At 40.2% G+C, this 18,871-nt stretch overlaps 1 protein-coding gene across 3 annotated transcripts in view; it reads left to right on the top strand.

The window, feature by feature from the left end:
- The first annotated feature begins 2,413 nt into the window (after window positions 1–2,413).
- The window catches only part of MTHFD2L (methylenetetrahydrofolate dehydrogenase (NADP+ dependent) 2 like), a 39,729-nt gene continuing 23,271 nt past the window's right edge, over window positions 2,414–18,871 (top strand). The window contains exons 1-3 of one of the 3 annotated variants that reach the window (XM_056353937.1): window positions 2,414–4,365; window positions 12,219–12,403; window positions 13,727–13,849. In XM_056353937.1, the coding sequence (XP_056209912.1) occupies window positions 4,238–4,365; window positions 12,219–12,403; window positions 13,727–13,849 (436 nt within the window). In that variant the 5' untranslated portion in view covers window positions 2,414–4,237. The remainder of the gene's footprint in view (window positions 4,366–12,218; window positions 12,404–13,726; window positions 13,850–18,871) is intronic. The other 2 variants (XM_056353946.1, XM_056353928.1) reach the window with 2 other exon arrangements.

Genomic DNA, 18,871 nt, shown 5'->3' with positions numbered 1-18,871 from the left:
GTTCAATAGTGAGACAGGGTGCAGAGAAAAGGAAAACCTTGATTTATTTTAATCATGCTAGAGAAAGCCGAGGGAAAAGCATATTCAATATTCAGGACCTCCGCAGAAATGCAATGCATTGTTACTGAATGGCACAATCTACCTCACTTGCATCAGTGCTTCCAATACAGTGCTCACTTAGGAAGCCATTCCAGTCAGACCATGCCAGACAATACATGCTAGTTATTAATAAAAAACGCATCTATCCATAAACTTTAGCACTCTGAGAGCACTGATTTACTGCCTTGACATCTGTGGAAAGGGGTGCCAAAATAACTAAGATTAAAAAGGTGTATTAAAACAGACTCGGCTGTTGGGGTTTTTTTTTATTTCTTCATTTCATGCCTTAAAACTGCGTATCTGAGCCAAGATTTTTCTAAACATACAGTGTTGACTGGTAGCCTGAAAACTTCTAGTAGTTGCATGAAAAACAGGAAAAGAATTTTTAAAATTTTGCCTGTGCTTTGAAGTCTAAATTCTAAACACAAATTTCCGCCTTGAATATAGTTCTCTTTCATTTCCTACAGAACAACTTCATATGTATTTTCTTTTTCAGTTGACAACTGCGGCGAACAGAACCTGGGCTCCTGTTTCTTTCCCTGCTAACATCATCCGGGAGCAGGTCCTAAGGGAAGATAAGATATTAAAACAAGTGAAGTGACTGCAGGCTCTTCTTTTAGGTTTCCGAATAATGTGAGGCCAGCGCTACCGGTCGTCATGCTATTACGAACGAACTTTGGCTTGCCATTCATGCAGCGGGCAGCAGCAAATGTGAAGTGGAAGGCGAGACGAACGTGTGGGATGAGTGCCTCCTGGTGTCCAGCTTCCCATACGGCCTCGCAAACCACCCTCCTATATGCATTTTGATCTATACAAACACACAGTGAAAGCACAACCCAGATCACTCATGCGCACTGTAAGGCAGTCACGGCACATCCTAACGCACATACACGTGCAAGACACAATCCAGAAGGTTCTGGCACTGGTGAAGGGAAAACCCTCTTCAGGCTTCAAGCAAAGCTCTGTACCGCAGCCTTCTCCCTGTTGTGAACCAGCACTTCGCAAAAGAAGTTGAGGGATGTTGGACCAAGGTGCAAAATATGTATCTGTTAAATAAAACGGCAACAAACCTTTTCCCTTTAGTATCTCTCCCAGCTCCAGAAATAGCCACGACTCTCATTTTTTCTCATGTGCCAAAAATTCTTGATACTCTGCTGTCGGGGCCCAGGTTTTATACACAGTTTGTTGCTGTAGAAAGACCCTGCAGCACGTGCTGAAAGTCCAGATCATGGGACCTTGAGCAGGGTTTCTTGAAATACAGTGAGATGTTTGTCCCCAAAACCACGTTCATCCCCAATACTGGTGTCCTTTGAAAACAGAGGCTGAGGTGGCATGGGGGTAGGACTTCTAGAAAGTAAAAGAAAGCCAGCAAATAAATTTTCCTGAAATATAAAGCTTCCTAAGGGTAACAAGTTTTGGTTTGGTTTTTTCTTAAACTAAATTTTTCTCAAACTGTTTTTTTCCTAAACTAAGATTAATTTTTTCCTTAAACTAATATAGCAAAATATGAGGTGGTTCACCTCTATTCTCAACGTCTTTGTCTCGTACAAATGTATACCTCCCAGCAGCTGGAAAGGCAAAACAGAGAAGAAAAAAATGGAGAGGTGGACAGAAAGGCATAACATTCCTCCACGATATAAAAAGAAATTACAAAACTTTTTATAAAAAGTAACATTTCCCAATACTGGTTTTCACAGGATGAGAGAACAACGCTTCTTACTGAACAAGCATGTTTGACTTCCTCTTCACACACAAATAAGTAATGAGAGATAATTTTAAGTTGATGGGATTGTTAATACCCAAGATAGAATCTTATAACAATGCACATAAAAATACTCCAAGTATAACAAACTCTGAAACAACCTGTCTTCACAGCTGTCAATGCCTAACACTGCTTTAACTGTTATGCAAACCAAATTGCATATTTTCAGTTTTATCCTTTGCACCAATTTAATCAGTGCATTTTTGAGGATCATACACATACTGTTATTTATTAATGTAGTATTTTCATGAGACTTTCTATATAACTTACTCAGCAGATCTGGAGCAATACTGATGTGGTCACTCTTTGTAGGCTATGCTGTGCAAACCGTTAATTATAAATACTGCTGTTATAGCAGTAGTGAGCTTTCAGATTATTTTTTTTCAGGAATGATAGGAAAAGGCAGTATATTATTTTGGTATTACTACACGTAGCTTCAAGGTCAAATCTAAGGCTGTCAGTATGGTGTAATTTGATTGGTATGAAAGTTAATTTAAAATGTTGTGGTGTTTTGCTTTTTTTTTTTTTTTTTAAGTTGTGACATTTCAGTTCCAGAATGGGACTTCAACTCTAAGCAGTTAAATCAAGAAAAAAGGTTTCACCTTCATATTACTGAAAATCTATTTTTATGTAGGGGTCAGTATGAATAGCAGGAATCCAACTGGTGCAAAAGCTGAGTTTGCATAAAACGTAACAGGTAACTTCTTGTTGTTGTTGTGTTCAACATCACTGCCTGTAAGAATATGCTCATGTACATTCAACCATTTTTGTAACTGATGTTACTTTTGTACAACTGATGTACTTTAAGTAAAGGAATTTTTCAGTCACAATTTGCATGGCAAATTTCATCCAAAGCATTTACAACACAACTGCTTTTTTCTAGTGTACTAATTTGGTAGAAAAATCTGTGGTGGACGTTGCATTTGTGGAAAATTTTAACAACCGCACTTCAAAGTTTTGTAGTTAAGTATGCAAACCTTGCATTAAAAAAATGACTGGACAACCTTTTTAATCCTAGACAAAAAGAAACTTCTGATGGAATTATCTTCTCTGCTTTAGGACTACTGATATTTTTTTTCATTTCCCCATTGTGCTTTCTGTTATTCTCTTCAGCTTTTCTTTCTTTTAATAACTTGCCTATTCTTTGTGATGTATATGGACTACCTTCAAGTAACCTGCTCCCATTTTTAAGATTACTTGCAATTCCTTTTTCATAAAGTGTCAGTCTATCTGTATCTGATCCTTTTATGGATCCACTGATATGACAGTCCTAAAAAAATAATAATTCTAAAACCCGGTAGATTTTATATAAGTGAGCTTAAATACTCAATTTACATTCATAAACTTCAGTTCTTTAGAAGCTGGATAGGACAGATTGGCATTTGAAGATCTTTGTTCTGTCTTAAAGATCTACTATCTGCTGAGGACCGTAAATTTTCACAGGACTTCCTATATCCTCACATGTTCACTTTTTTCCGAACAGGATAGTAACAAGAAAGAATCACGGGAGTAAGGGGCAGTGTATATAATAATTGTGTCAATGAATCTTGGGTAAGTGTCCTTTGTAATTAATGCAGTACATACACATTGGGGAGTGCATACAGCTTGGGAGTCACTGCTGTTTCGAAAGTAAGAGATGGCAACCTAAAGGGGAAGATTTAGACATTATCTACAATATTGAAAGATAATAAGAATCTAGGAGAACAAGTCTTTACAAGGCAGTGCGTGCACTGCCAGTGGAAGCACCTGAGCCGTGTTCCTTAGGCCAACACCTAACTGATCAAAACATTTGCCGGTTAAATTACCACAAACGGGAGCCTCCGTGATCTGTTACGTCTTTTCAAAGCTTTTGCCAGATTCATAAAAGAATTTGCCCACTGTCCATAGGCTCCCTACTGCTGGAAAGGCTGCTCGTTATTATTTTGCTTTGTATGTGGCGTGCCCTGCTATTTCAGATCTCCCTGTTTTCTTCCTCCCCTCTGCAGAGAGGAATTTCTCCGCGCTTTGTAGTGAAAAATCTGCCGTAAACCGTGACAGAAAGCACAAGCGTGTGAGTTGCAAGAAAGTCCACACGACTTCCCCTGGGAAAACACGAGGGTGCAGCAAAGAATTATGAGGGGCAACGTTTGCCGGCCCCCGGGCGCCGGTTGCCCACAGATCTGCCTCCAGCGGAGGTGACGCCGCCGGCCTCCACGCTGCCGGGCGCTGTGCCCTTCTGCCCTCAATCCCAGTCTTCCCGTCACGGCCCCTGGCCGCCGGGCCGCCCCTCAGCGCCGCGCCCCGCCCCGCCGCGGCCCCGGCCCCGGGCCCGCTACTTGCCCTGGCTCCTCCCTTCGTCGCTTGGCTGCGGCGGCGCTTCCGTACGTCGGGACCGGTATGGCGGCAGCGAGCGCCTTCTCCTCCTGTTCTGCGCTGCGCTCGGGCTCGGTGCCGCTGAGGAGGTGGCGAACCCTCTTGCTCCCGGCCGCCTGCAGCACCAGCAGCCCCCCTCGCAGCGCTGCCAGGTACGCCGCCGTGGCTCGGGGCACCTCCGTCCTCGCCGCTTCCTTCTTCCTCCTCCTCCCGCCCGTGCGGCGGGGAGCCCTCAGGGGAGCGCCGGGCCGCGCCGCCGCTGCCGTGTGACGGGGGCGCTGGGAGCCTGCGGCGGGCGGGAAAGGCGGCAGCCGCCTGAGGGAGAGAGGGGCTCGGCTCCCTCAGCGCTCGCCTCCGGGGCGCAGCCCCTGACCCCCGGCCGCCGTGCTGTGCTCCCCGGGAAAGCGGGGCTCCGCGGGGTCGGTGCCGGCGGGCTGAGGTACTGGGGGGGCAGGGGCTGCGGGGTCTGTGCTGGGGCTGCGGGTCTGTGCGGGGTCTGTGCGGCGGGGGGTGCGTCTGTGCGGGGTTTTTCCGGGGGAGTGTGTGTGCATGTGTGCGGGGGGTGCGTGTGCGGGGTCTGTGCGGGAGGGTGGGGGGGTGGGGGGGGGTGGCTGAGGTACCGGGGGGGGCTGCAGCACTGGCATCCTGGATCGTGGGGATTTAGTGGGTGCACTAAGGAATGGGGGAGCCCTTGCAGTGTGGCCTCCCAGCCTCCTCCCCGGGTTGGGTGGCTGGCGAGTAAACGTTGACGTTGCAGAGCCTCCCAGTTGATTTACACAGCATTACTGTAAATATTAATTATTTTTTTTTGCTTTTATGACTGTTTTCACTGATGGCTTGTAGGCAAGCGTTTTAATCTTTGCTGAAGAATATTGTAGTCCATACAAAGGGAGATCTCTGATGGTGACAGACCAATCCCATTGCACATCGCTGTCCTCAGTGAGGCAGGTGCTGTGCTGTGGTGGTGCTCCTTTGTTCTTGAATGAATAAATAAATAAATAAACAAACAAACTGCCAAGTTGTAATATAAATAAATAAAAAAAACCCAACCCGCGTGGCCACGCTCTGACAGTGCTGCAGCGGGCAGGGGTCCCCTGGCGTTGGGGGGAGGCCTGGATCATCCCCAGGCCGAGCAGGGATGCGGTGAGGAGCGGTCTCCTGGCGTAGTTTCCCTGTGCGTTTCGTTAATGCGCCAGCGGGACTGAGCCCCTCATGCTGAGGGGGTGACCAAGGGTTTGAAGAGCATTACAGTGCAAGTAAGGAAAAGGGCAAGGTATTGGGAGCTTCTCTGTAACTGTTCATTTAAAGCTTGCTTTTTTAATATTTTTTTTTTTCCTAGTGAGAGGTTATGTTGTAACTGGGTGGTTTGGCTGAGGCAGAGTTCTGAAGGTCCGAATAATAAATAAGATAGCGTGTTACTGAATTGTAGTAAAGTAATTGGAGACAAATGGGAGTTGAATTCAGGATGTCGCAGACATTTTCAAGGTGACTTTTGTTTTACTTAAACTGGTTGCTCAGCAGGTTGCTAGAACTGGGGGGTGAACTGAATTTCAGTATATTTTGTGCAGCAGCTGTGTACATATGTGCTCCTGCTTTGTCTTTCTTTGATAAGCCTGCAGCACCTTATGTATCCCATCTGGAGAAATGCTCAAAGCTTTAATCGTTGTTGAGTAAATCCAGAAACTTTAAAAATGCGGTGTGAATAGATGGTGACTATGTAGCAGAAAGTAGGACCTTGATGAAATATACTTCATAAATCAGGCATGTTACATAAAAAGTGGTGTTAGTGTAACTGTTTTCATACTGCTAGGAAGGTTATTCTCCATCCTCCATGAGTCCAGAAATTATCTTGAAAGGAAGAGAACTAGAAACTTCTGTTTGGAGTAGTAAATGACAATGCATTGCCACCTCATTTGTTTCCTTTTTAATACTTGCATCTAAACCCAGGAATGGTTTCTGCTTTTTAGCCACCGGCATTTACGTAAGTTTCTTTCAGTAAATTGGTAGGTAGTAGCAAGAAGACTGTGTTTTAGGTGCACTTAAATGTGTAGACAGTTGAGCTTTTTCCCCAGAAGTGCAGGCAGAGGCTGGCTGTTTTCAAATATGATTGATCTTAAGCAAACAGTTATTCTTAAGAAATCGATGAGCTATGTTATGGGTGGAGTGATGCTCCTGCCTGTTTGTTTGTGCTTCTGGAGTTATTTTTTTCCCATCTTAAAAAGTGGCAGAAGAATGAAGTAGTTTCAGAGCTCAAATCTGTGTGTTTATTCCATATGCTGTTAGGTAATATTTAAAAATTCTTATTGTTCTCCCATTCATATGTCTGTAAAGTTTAAACAAGTGTCTCTGAATAAATACAGTGTCTGCTGGCGTTTAGGTATTTTCCCCATGTGTTGAATGGTTAAACATTTCTCATGTTTGAGTACGCTGATAAACAGACAAAAAGACAACCTATTAAAATAACATTAATCATACATTGTTACTCCAGGTATGTAGTTTCTTATAGTAGAGACAGAGTGCAGAACTGGTTTTAGACCATCTCAGAAAGTATGGTGGATTTTTTTTTTTCCCCCTAAATGTTGTTCGAGGTGTGGACTTGATCATCCCTTAGAATATGGTACAGAACCCCCCCCCAACTGATCAAACTCAGCAGCACTTTGAAAACCAGTCTGATTTTAACATAAAACCAGAATGCTTTATTGGTTTTGTAAATGACTTTGAACTACTTCCATTCATGGCAAACTAATTCAACATATGTTAAACACATTTGTGTGTAGATATACATTAAAGCTTCAAGAATAGGTATTTGCAGAGAGTGTTGAAATGTTTTATTTCTGGATGTCCAGAGTAGTCATGGAAAGATGATGATTACTGTTGAAGGTTGACAAGCTTTTATCTTCTTAAAAGGTAATCAGACATTTCTTAATATACTAGGGTTGGTTGTTTTGTTGGGTATTTTTGGCTTCCCGGGGAGGCTTTTCTTTGGAACTAAAACTACACTTCTGTTACACTATAGGTAATGCGTGTTTTGAGATGTACTGAATTTGTACCCTTGTCTTAAAATTTTAGATGAAGTTGTAAACACACTAGAATTAATAATGATCCAGAGAAATATTTCTGTCTTCCTAGAAAATAGAGGTAAAATACCATCACGTACTTTGCTTATTTTATGTGTGAAGCAAAGTTCAAGTGGCAAAAGTCGAAGTAGTCAAATGCTAGGTGTAAGAATAAAGTCATTATGGTGGTTAAATCTAATATATCAAAATCTTCCGTAGGAAGAACACTATGTTGTTTAGCTGTAATGATGACCAGCTGAGATAAATCACCAAGACTGAAATAATTCAATTCAGAATAGTTCTAGATCATCTTTACTTGAATCAGCTACTAAAGAGTTGAAGTTTGTTTGTGTAACTGAAAAGTGTATGGTTAAGTGTAAATACTAAGTATTCTTGGGTTTGGTTTTTTTTTTATTTAGTAAAGTAGACCAGCAGAACGGTAATGCATGAATAGCTACTAATTGTGGAATATCTAGCCATGTAGAAGAAGAGTGTAATAATCTTTAATGTAATGTTTGCTTTGCCCTTGGTTTTGTCCTTGGACTTTTAAAAAAATTTAGGTGCTGACCAATTCAGAGCAAAAGTATTTGCAATGCGTGAACAGGTGACATAAGCTTTAAAATCTATTTGAAAACTTTTGCTAGGAAACATGTCAGAAGTGATGAAGGTTTCAACCTAAGTGCTGGTAATTGCAGTAGTGATATTTACAGCTTGGTTACAGTGATGGCATATTTTGATGCATACCTAGTGCGTATGTGGAGTGTTTTTAGTAGCTTGGGACTTGTGACAGCTGGGACATTTGGTTTCTGAACCATCATAAAAATTGTTAGCTGTGTTCCCAAAAAATTCGCAGTAGTGATGTACTGATGTTGGTAGACTATGGGTGGTTGAGCCCATGTGGCTCAAGAGAGTTGTATGATCATCATCTACGAGCAGATAATGGTGGGGGAAGCTTTCTTGCCTTAAACAAATAGTAAAATTGAGAGGGAGGAAAAAAAATAAAAAGGCCCGAGATTTGTGGCTCTTCCCTTCCTTAAGAGACAACAGTACATCTGTAACTTGACAGTTAGAGTAACAGTTTTCCCCATAACTCTGTAAGATACAAAGCTAAACTTTCACACTCCATTTTCTGATTATTTGGTAATTTCAGTTGCTCTGTGGCTGATGGTCAGTCTCCAAAGGAAAAGCTGAAAGTTTTATCAAAAGATTTGTATTTTGCCTTCATTGAGATTCTCATTGAGACCTGGAGTCACTTTGATAAACATTTACCATAAATGTACGTGCTATTTACCATCTCCCTTCCCAGCACCTTTAAGATATGAATATGAAAAACAGAGCTACTCCTTGTGTTGGTAACTTTCTTCCTCAAAGTATCCATTTAGCTGTTGGAATGCCACTAGAGGGTAGCCTTTCTAAAGTTGGCCATGCCGTAACTTCTTGCTAAGGTATGATTGTACTTAGTTTCTTCTGCATGTGTGAACTAACATGGAAGTATTTTGATCTTCTGTACCTGGACTGCCTCAGAGTAGTCTTAACATAAATTATTTCTCTTTTCAGACACTGTTTTTTGTCTCTTGCAATTGACTTGCTGAGGCTTATAGAACTTAACTGTTTCTTCTCTTCACAAACGTCCAGGTGTTGAAGAGCCTGATCACAGGGCCTCCTGACTAGGATAGATTACATGCGTTTCATCCTATGTTATAAGTTGTGTGTGCACAAGGGTGTTTTTCTTCTGTATTTGTGTGTGTGTGTGGTTTTGTGTCTTTAGCGCTGTTTTTCCTGTTCATTTGCTTTGGTTTTGATCCCTGGGGTGACCAGGATGATTGAATGTGATGGGGTGAGAATGGTCAGACATAAGTGAGGACAGATCTCGAAAACTTCATGAGTCTGTGGCTAGATTTTAAGGAAGAGGCATGCGCTTAAAATTGTTTGCTTAAAGATTAGGAAAACTTATGGTTTGGCAATGCATTTAGAGTAAAAAGATCATAGGAATGTGATAGACCTTTGTGTGGATTGAAAAAAAATCTTGTCACCAAAGTATTAAGTCCCCGTGGTCTTAAATGTATAAGTCATTGCCACACAGGTGAGCATTAATTATTTTTGGCATGAGTACATGTAAAGGTGTCTTGTGTCAAAGGCATGTATAGCTAAAACATAAATAATGAAAATGAGAGAGGCATCTATGAAAATGAGCACATACAGAGCAGGCCATACAGGAAAAAAATAAAACAATATCTGTTAGCTTAATTATTCTCTCTCTATATATATATAAGTTAAACAGTACAGAAACTTGGGTTTGGGAAGTAGCTAAGGCTAGCGTAAAATTGAAGGAAACAAGGTATTAATGGGGTTTGTGTGCTAAGTATGTTTTAATACTTTGCTTTCCTGAAAAAGTCAGATAAATTGTTCTCAGCAGAGTGTGTTTGTTTTTCTTTTTTATTTTTTTAGGGTTTTTTTTTTAGCACCAGGCACTGCAGTGTCGGGGGTGTTTTTCTCCCCTCTTGGTTTTCTTTTTCACATTATGACACCTTGTTAGTGTCTTTCTAACTCACCTGGATTCCTGACTAAACTGTGTCAGTTACAAATGGTAGTCATGTTGAATTAAGGTATTCAGTTCAAAGCAGGGTTTACTCTCTGTGTGTGTCTGTGTACACATAAAGCTCTTCATCTCCAGGAAGGTACCGAAGGATGTTTACAGAGGGGAAACTCAGGCTTAATTTGTAGAAAGTGAGATCAAGTATTCAGTGGATGGTCTTTGGTTAGGAGCTGATGAGCCAGGAGCGTGTGTGTTCTACAGTGCCACACTGTTGTGCTCATTAGGAGAGGAGTGAACTTGTCCATGAGTAGCTTTAACTTTGTGTCTGTCTTGGTTGTTCTGCTTCTGGGCGGTTGGTGTTATTTTACTGGATTTTCACAGATAGAATAGTATTTATTTTCTTATTATGCTATCAGATGATTTGCCAAGAAATGCTGTTAACTATATGTATGTATCATGCTAGGATTCTGGGAGTTTGAGGAGAGGTTCAATTAGTAAAGGAGATTGTGTAGATAAAAGCTTGCACTGTGGTGGAATATGTTCTGTGGACATGTACAAGGTGAGGAACATCTATGCTCGCTCACCATGAGCGGACGGGCAGGAAGATGGAGAAGACTCCAGAGACCAGAAGAACAACCCAGGTAAGATAAAGCTGACACTTGGAAGGTGTAAATGGAGCAGTACTTAAGGAAGTGCTGTTCAGTCGAGATGTGCTTGATCTTTGAGCGTTTCGCTGGTGAGGTGAGCATGGGGAGTTGATAAAAGACATCGAGTGCTTTACCAAAGGGTAAGTCTTAGTATTATTGTCAGTGCAGTGTCATTGAAGGGTGAGAGTAGGGCTTGTAACATTAAACAAGGAATTAGACTTCTTTTCCATTCTGCAGTGCCTCTGGAGTGCCGTTAAGTTTTACCGCGTATGCCATTTGAAATAAAGTTTATTTTAAAAGACATTTTGGGGGCTGTCATGTTGCTGCTTACAAGTTGTTCATTTATTTGAAAGTGTTGAGCAGTAGTAGAAGATAGAGTTGTATGCAAATATTTCTGATCTGGAAAAATGTATTTTCAGGTATCTTGCTCTTCCTTACGTAGGCAGAGTTCTAACAGAGCCATTCTTCAGTAAGCTAAAATGTAGACTGGATTTCTTCATCTGTCAGTCAGGTATAGATATTAAGTTTGGGTCATTTCTTTATATAAGATCATAGATGGTCTATGATTTTTGGGTGGTCTTGTGGTTGTCCTGTCCTGAGTGGTGTAAATGTTGTCACTGCTGTTCTTCCCCTCCCCATGACCTTCCTTCTTCCACACCCTTGTGCATTCAGCTGCTTTTATCATGAAGATTTACTAAGAATGATGGAAAAGGCACAAATTTCTGAAATCAGTAAAATGCAGCTTACTCTTTTTGGTGGCTTAAAGTTATGGTTTGAATCTTACAGAATATCATGTTTTAAACCAGGTCAGTGATAGAATTTTTTGATCTGTAGCTTTCTGTCTTTCTGTTTTCTTCCCTCTAAGCACCACCAGCACCAAGCGATAAGGTTAGTGTTTAAAGGCTGCTTATCTGATACAAAAGGGATTGTCATCTTAGCATCTGAAAGTTATACATGCTGGAGGTTTCTTGTTTGTTGCAGGTTGGTGGGGGGTGTGTGTGAGTTCAACATCCTTGGATGAGGTGGTGATCACAGCATCGATAGAGGGAAGGAGGGGGGCTGAGGAATTCTGGGGCAAGTTCAAGGCACAAGACCCTCTCGGTTTTCTTCTGCTTTTCTACATGGGTAGGGCAGTGGTGTGGGTCCTTCACTCAAGGAGAATGTTTGTGTGCTGTAGTGCAGAGGGAGTTTACTGGAAGGATGGGGAGTTGATAGGACAGGAATAGGGAGGACGTGACGGAAGCTCCTGAGTTAGTCACCACTGGCTTGTATGAATGAAGTCCTAAGAAAGCTGAGAAATCATATCATCTAGGCCTGGACAGAAGAATCGTGTGAATAATCCCATGTCAATTAGATTTTTGAAGGAAATTTGGGAAGGGAGGTGGGTAAAAAATCATTAAAACAGAAAAACGGAAGGGCATAAGAATGTTCTCATGTTCTGTTCCCAAATGCAGGAGTTCATAGATATGTTCGACCTGGCTGGCTACGTGTGTTGGGAAGGTGGGGTGTGGCAGGTGAGCTCCTCTTCTGTATGCACTGATGGCACATTCCTGCTCTTCAAATGAGAGAGTAGGGAAGCACTTCTTTCTCTGGGTGGATTTGTAGTGTGTTAGTGTTTTTCAAATCATATTTGAAATATTAGCAAATTAACTAATCAAAGCATTTGCAAGTATTTAATACTGTCAATCACATACTTGAAAGTGTTTATGAAAATGTTGTTTATGAAATTTTAGACCTAAATATTGTGTATCTTTTTGTCTTAATAGTGATGAAGCAACCATTATCTCAGGGACAAAGCTTGCTGAACAAGTTTTGAAAGAAGTTCAAAGGGATGTAGAATCATGGATATCCTTTGGAAACAAGAGACCTCATCTCACTGTCATATTAGTAGGAGACAATCCAGCTAGTCATACCTATGTCAGAAACAAGATAAAAGCAGCTGCAGCTGTAGGTATGTGTTAATGTGATATAAATGATTCTTTGGTAAGCACAAGGTACTGTTGATCTGAAAAAAAAAAAAAAAAAAAAAGCAGCGGGACCCCCTTCACACTTGAATTTAATATTGCACTCTTTTTTCTTCCTCATCTTTTCTGGTGAACCTAAAGAAAAGAAGTTGCATTGACATGTGAAGAAGGTAGTTTTAATGTCACATGAATGGTAGGCAGAAGTTCAATTTGATGTCTTAAAATGTTGTTACGGAACAGTTTGCACCCTTACTGTTAGAAACTGGAAACTAAAGGGGAACACTGGGGAAGATTTTTGGTAGTTAAATGTCTTAACTGGCTTTGAGAGGCTTAGTGAATAAAGGTAATCAGAGATAAATTATGTCAGATTTTAGCTGTTTCTGCAAGACGCTTTCAGTTTTTGAGTGTGAAATAATTTGCTTAAGATCTTGCCTCCTCAGTACCTGTTAGATTCCTGCTTTTATACATGGATTTTTCAGCCCATCTCCAACTGGTAGCAAACCCTGGTACCCTGAAATTGATGGGAACAGCGATTAAATAACTCATTTCACAGAAAGATATTGGGAAGAGCCTTTTTTCTCATAATGTCAGGAACTAATTCATGTCAATCGTGTGCATCTGCTCTATCTCATGACGTGTCCTGCTGAACGCTTTAGGTGCACAGTGGAGCCAGGCAAGCCAATCCAAAGTCAAGGCTTCACAGATGTGAATATGAAGGGCAAAATTTCAGACTTAATGAAAACAGACAGTAAAGCTACGTGACTGTTAACAGGAGACAAAGCCCAGTCACTACAACATCTCATGTCCAAATGAAAACATCATTGCCTAAACAGGGAACTTCAGTGTTGTTGCTATCGGAGAAACTGCTGTCTTGTGAAGTAGCTTGAAAATTTTTCTTTTCTAATAACAAGTTTTGTCCCACAGAAGTGGAAAAGCCATCACATAAAATGCCAGTATTGTTAGCGTACCTTTGTCTGTTCAGTTTTAGTTGTTATTCTCAAGAGCTTACTTGCAGAGAAGTTACATGTTTTTATTTTCCAAATATTTCTAAACAGTTGTTTGGTTTTGCAGCTACTGTGTCCAATTATATTTTTTTTAGGTTTGGTTTGTTGTTGTTTTTCCTGTATGTTTCGTTGTAAGATTGTACTTGAAATCTAGAAATACAGCATTAAAAACCAGATAGCAAAACCAGCATTTTTAGCAAGTCCTCTGTGGTTAAGACAGTTAAGAGATTTTCAGACGAAATGGCGAAGCTGTCCGTAGGTAAATTTCCTGATATTAACCTGTCTTCTGTTTTTGGTTTTTATCAGGCATTTCTAGTGAGATCATACTGAGGCCAAAAGACATTTCTCAGGAAGAACTCTTAGATATGACGGTAAAACTCAACAAGGATGCAAGAGTTAGTGGTTTATTAGTTCAGCTGCCTCTCCCAGGTAGGTGACATCTTTTGTCCCGCTCCTCATATACGGTCACCACAAAAGGAAAGAGTTTAAAAACTTCAGGTTACAAGTGTGTCTTAGTGACATAAGAAGCTCTTGAAAGAGGATGTGCATAATGAAGCATTAGGTGAAATGTTGAATTATTTGTTGGATGATAGATTGCAGTTCGTTTTAAACAGAAAAGCAGATCGTGACAATCATTTCATATTGTCAACCTTGCCTTTTAAAAAAGTTCAGTCAGAATGCTATTTCAAGGAGTTACCCTCCACACAAACATATTTTATGCAGTTTATTTCTCTTTTTTGTTTTTTTTTTTGTTTAACATGTTTCACTGGTTTTGCCTTGAACTCCAAGACCTTTGTCATATTTTCATCCCCTGTATCATGCCAAGTTATGCTATCTAGCAGATGATGCTACAGCATTTCACACAGTGAGTCCAGGTTTTGCCTTAAACCTTTTTTCATGTTTTCAGTGCTGGCCCTAATGTTCCAGGTGAGCTTTGTGCTAAGGTCCTAAAAGCCTGTACTGTATTTTGGGTTTTTATTTTCCTTCTAATTTGTAATAAAACCTCACTTAGCAGTAGCTGAAAAAATGGTATTTTGGCAGTGACAAAACTTGCAGTTTTCATCTAAATCTATGCAAGTCAACTGAGTTAGACCTCTGTATGCTTTCTGATGGGGAGGTACCTAAATTACTGTAGTCACTGTAGTAAATTGACGGGTATGTTGGGTTTCCCCTGCCTCTGTGTTTCCAAGCGGTTTGTTATACGTTTACACTGTCTGCTCTGAAGGGCAGGAGCTGTCTGTCTGACACATACAGGCATGATTTCTAGCACTAGGTGGGAATCCAGGGGAATATAAAAAACCCAAAACAAACCTGTTTGTGTCTGATGGTGAAGTAGAAGCTTTGTTTCTAGGTAAGCTCTTCATTTCCACTCTCATTCCTGGTCTTGGTCTTTACTTTCAGACAGGTCTTTCTGCCTTTGTTTCACATCTATGAAACAGCAAAAATTGGGGCAGGTGCTGAGTGTTACAGAGGAAGGCATGCTTTGTATTTAATAATAAACATCAGCATTAGCGATTAGGAAGTTTTGTGCTTTGTAGTGTAAGCAAACCAACTGCAATCAGCCACTTGTTGGAAGAAGTTGGCCACAAGGTGGAAGTGTAACACAAGTAAGGAGACTGAAGTCTTGGATCCTGAGTAAGGAACTCTGGGAGTTGATGGAATGTGGTCAGTTTGTTTTGAACAAACATCTCCTTCACTAAGAATAGATAAGGAGAAATGGGTAACGTAACAAACTTTCATTTCAGTGGTAAGAACTCAAGGAAAAGATGGAGCACTGACAGCCTAGGGATGGAAATCTTTGTCTGAAGCATATAGCAAAAGAAATTGACTCATCCACTGGACTCTGCTGTTTTGTTCCCCAGAAATGGGAGGTATCATCTGTCACTTGTCTTACTTGGTAAAACTGTTAGGTACCGCTTGCAGAAATTCATTTTTTTATGTGGAAGATATCAGGTCATTACAGTCTGCTTTTACATCAACTGTAGAGCAGTCTGTATAGTGCAAAACCAGTCTTAAGTCTTGAAACTTAGCAAATTTAAACCTGTTCAATATTTAAGAAGAAAAAAAACCTGAAGAGAATTCTAGTTGTGTCAGTTCAAATGTCTGGTGCTAGTACGCTTAAATGTTTAAGCCCTAAAGTAATTAATTGGCTGAAGATCCCTCTCAAGAACTACGGTATGCCTGTCATAGTAACTACATGAAGCCTAACTAGCCTTCCTCTAATCTATAAAACTTGCTAGTTTGAGGCTTGGCTGTTGCCTGCAGTAGTAAAAAGCTTAATTTAATCAATAGCAGAACTTTTTCAATATTGCATTGTCTGTGTAGTAAAGTTAAATATGCAAGTTATCATGAACTGAAAATATTTGGGAAATTCTTTCCATACTGGGTGTCAGATATTATTGAATTACACTTTTTTTTTTTTTTCCTCCCAAAGGTACTTCAGAAACAGAAAGGCAGAAAGCTAAGTTAGCTTGTTTTCCAAAATTGTTTTGATTTGTGTTGTAATGGAAGGAGGCAAAGCCTGGAAGTTGTGAAAACTTTATCAGTGGAAGCTGCTTATTCCAGAGTTGAGGTGCTTGTGTGGGATTTTAGGGTTTTTTTGCAGTAAACCACACACAGGTGTGGCTTTTGATCAACATTGGGATAAAAATAGAAGCAGAAAATAGCTTTGTTCTCTTTCACTTTTGTGAGCTGGAGCAGCTTAACTTTGAGGATTATCATCTTTGCCTGAGGAAAACTTCCTTTCTGTGCATCTTTTGAGTGTATTACTTCTGATGTGGTAATGGTTTTGTAGGGAGTTTCCTGTATCTTTTTTTAAATTGCCTGGAAGATGGCTATGAAATGTTAGATATTTATTTGAGATAGAGTATGAAAACCTCAACTTTTTTAGTTGTAAGCTGCAAGGAAGTAAGAGACAAATTAGTATGAACATGATGTCCCTGTGTTATGAAAGACTGTGCCAGCCCAAGCATAGTTTGCTTTGGAAATGACTGTTAAAATCGTAGCAGTGTCTCAGTAAAGCTTCTCAGAATGATTGCCAGGGAGCGCACTGCTGCTGCTCAACAGCTTTCTCCTTGCTCTGTGACTCTCTTGATCTGTATGGTATGTTTTCAAATCGCTTTTGTGCTATGTTTTTATTTTCATCAGTCTTCCCTTTTGAAAATCAGTCTTTATTTTTCATACGTCAACATTAGAGGCACACGTCACTTATTGTGTAAATAAGAGTTTCTCTGTGTGCATGTTGGAGTAGCTAGGCAAGTGATGCCCGGTGTCGTCCTGCAAGTTTGGTTAACCAGTGAAAAGGGTGAGTGCAGAGAGGAACTTGGCATGGAGAGTGGCTTGGAATGACAGTGACAAAGCTGGTATGATACCAGTTGAGAGGAGGCTAAGCATCCTTTATGTGACTGATGGTAACATACTTAAAAATTATTTTGCTCCTCTGGAAATAAATGAGGCTATCTGCAATCAAGTGGAAACAAACCAGGGAAATTAATTTCTTGAGGCAAATAAAATCTACTCGTTGAGTAACATGGTAACTGTCTATACAGTTTGTTGGTTTTGTTTGTTTATTTGGGGATGACCTGCCTAAGATAGTGTTGTAGAAGTGTCTCTGATGAGGAAAGGAAGGTGTCCGCATCTTCTCAGACCCGTGTCAGCTCACTTGTCCCCAGCTATGCAGATGTGTTTCTTCCTACCGTGTGCCCTTTTCTGAAATTCTGCAAATCAGTTTTGTGTGTGTGTGTGAAAACCATGTAAAGCATGATTTCTTTCCCTTTTACGTGAATGTATCTATTATCTGTCCATTTCTGGGAAGCTTATGACAGACAGCAATGAGGAGATGTTTGGCAGAGCAGTGTTCTGTCCTATCCCAGGCACAAGGAAAGCATGGCTGCCAAGTTTTTGTTTGATGAACAAATAACTTGCTTAAAGTTAACAAGTTTGCTTTTGCAAAAACTGTTTAGTAGTTTACTCCAAATTTCATTCTTTGGTTTTTTTGTTCCCCAAGTTGACATAAAAACAAGATTATGGTTGCCTTCAATCTGGATGAGGCTAAGTTTGACTTCTAAGAGACTTTTTCCATCAGTGTACTTAATATGTTAATTTCCACAGACCTTTCTCATTAGGATTCAGAAGGAAACTTCCTCCCATTGGATTAAATTGTAAATCATTAGTCTGGTTTAACTCTAGGGTTTTTTTAATTGGAAATCTTTGAACAAGAGTTTACAGTGTTTTAAATTTTGTAAGGTGCATGGTATCTTCTAATTAGCGGGCTTCTTTTAATGTGAAATCACAAAATACATAAGTAGAGCTAGTTGACTACTAAATTCAAACATCCTTTATATGTCTATAAGTTGTTTTTTTTTTTTTTACTGGGAATGTATGAATTCCATAATCAGCACTGATTTCACTTTATTTGGCTTTTTTAAATGGCCCATTAAGCTGCATGAATTGGAAATCGTGATATAATGCCTCACATTCATGGAGTTCTGTTAGGGATCTAGCCAAGCATGGGGGTTGTGTCATTATATAAAAGATGTGGAAAATAATCATTCTGAGATGGAAGTAAAGCTGGAAGTGTAATCGGGAAGCAGTTTGGGATGTTATTAAACAAGCAATAGACTAAAATGTCCATGCTCATTGCAGAGGAGTTGGACTAGATGACCTTTAAAGGTCCCTTCCAACCCATACCATTCTATGATTCTACGATTATAACATTTTGACTGAGGTACCACTGGGTAAATACGTTTATTAAATGGAGTTTACTTTCTGGGTCAGTATGGGGATGTTTTGTAGAGGTGTTCCTCTGGAGCATCTTTACGTATGCAAGCCTTATACTTGGGTTTGTAACTTTAGCCAGTCCTACCCTCTGCAATGCATATTTTTTTTCCATAATTGGTGCCAAGTTTATACAGTGTATGCGTTAAGCAGTTGCAGACCTATCCCATATCCATAGTGCGTATGAAAAATATTCATTACAAATAGGTATGAATAATAAATTATTTGCAGGCATTGTCATTGAAGCCATACTTAGTGTTTCGAGCTCATCGATATCAAACAATTTTATGCATTCTTAACAGTTTTCCAGTGAAGGTACTCACTTCACAGTTTTCCAGTGTCCTACTGATTGGCTAGTTACTAAAAACAGTTGTATTGTTGTAAACCAGAAAATGAAAGCTAGACTTACAGAGTTATTTCAGCTTAGGGTTTCCATACATTTGTTGAAAACTTAGGTTGTTTATCATTTGTGATCTTAGAGATGGGTCGTGTGCACAGTAACTTTTCTCCTATTATGGTTTTTTTTGAGCCACTTGATAGTTAATAATTCCAGAATGCAGAAACGACTCTGAAGTGTCTTGCCTAAACATTTATTTTTATAATTACAAAGTTGTAATTCTCATTCTCAGCTGAGTATCAGCCTCATATTTTGACTGAACCTTCCGTATTAGCTGT

This window comes from Falco biarmicus, chromosome 1 (assembly GCF_023638135.1).
Source record: "Falco biarmicus isolate bFalBia1 chromosome 1, bFalBia1.pri, whole genome shotgun sequence".
In the NCBI taxonomy this organism is placed as follows: Eukaryota; Metazoa; Chordata; class Aves; order Falconiformes; family Falconidae; genus Falco; species Falco biarmicus.
Note: the sequence above shows the minus strand (reverse complement) of the source record. Positions and strands in the feature narration are given on the sequence as shown.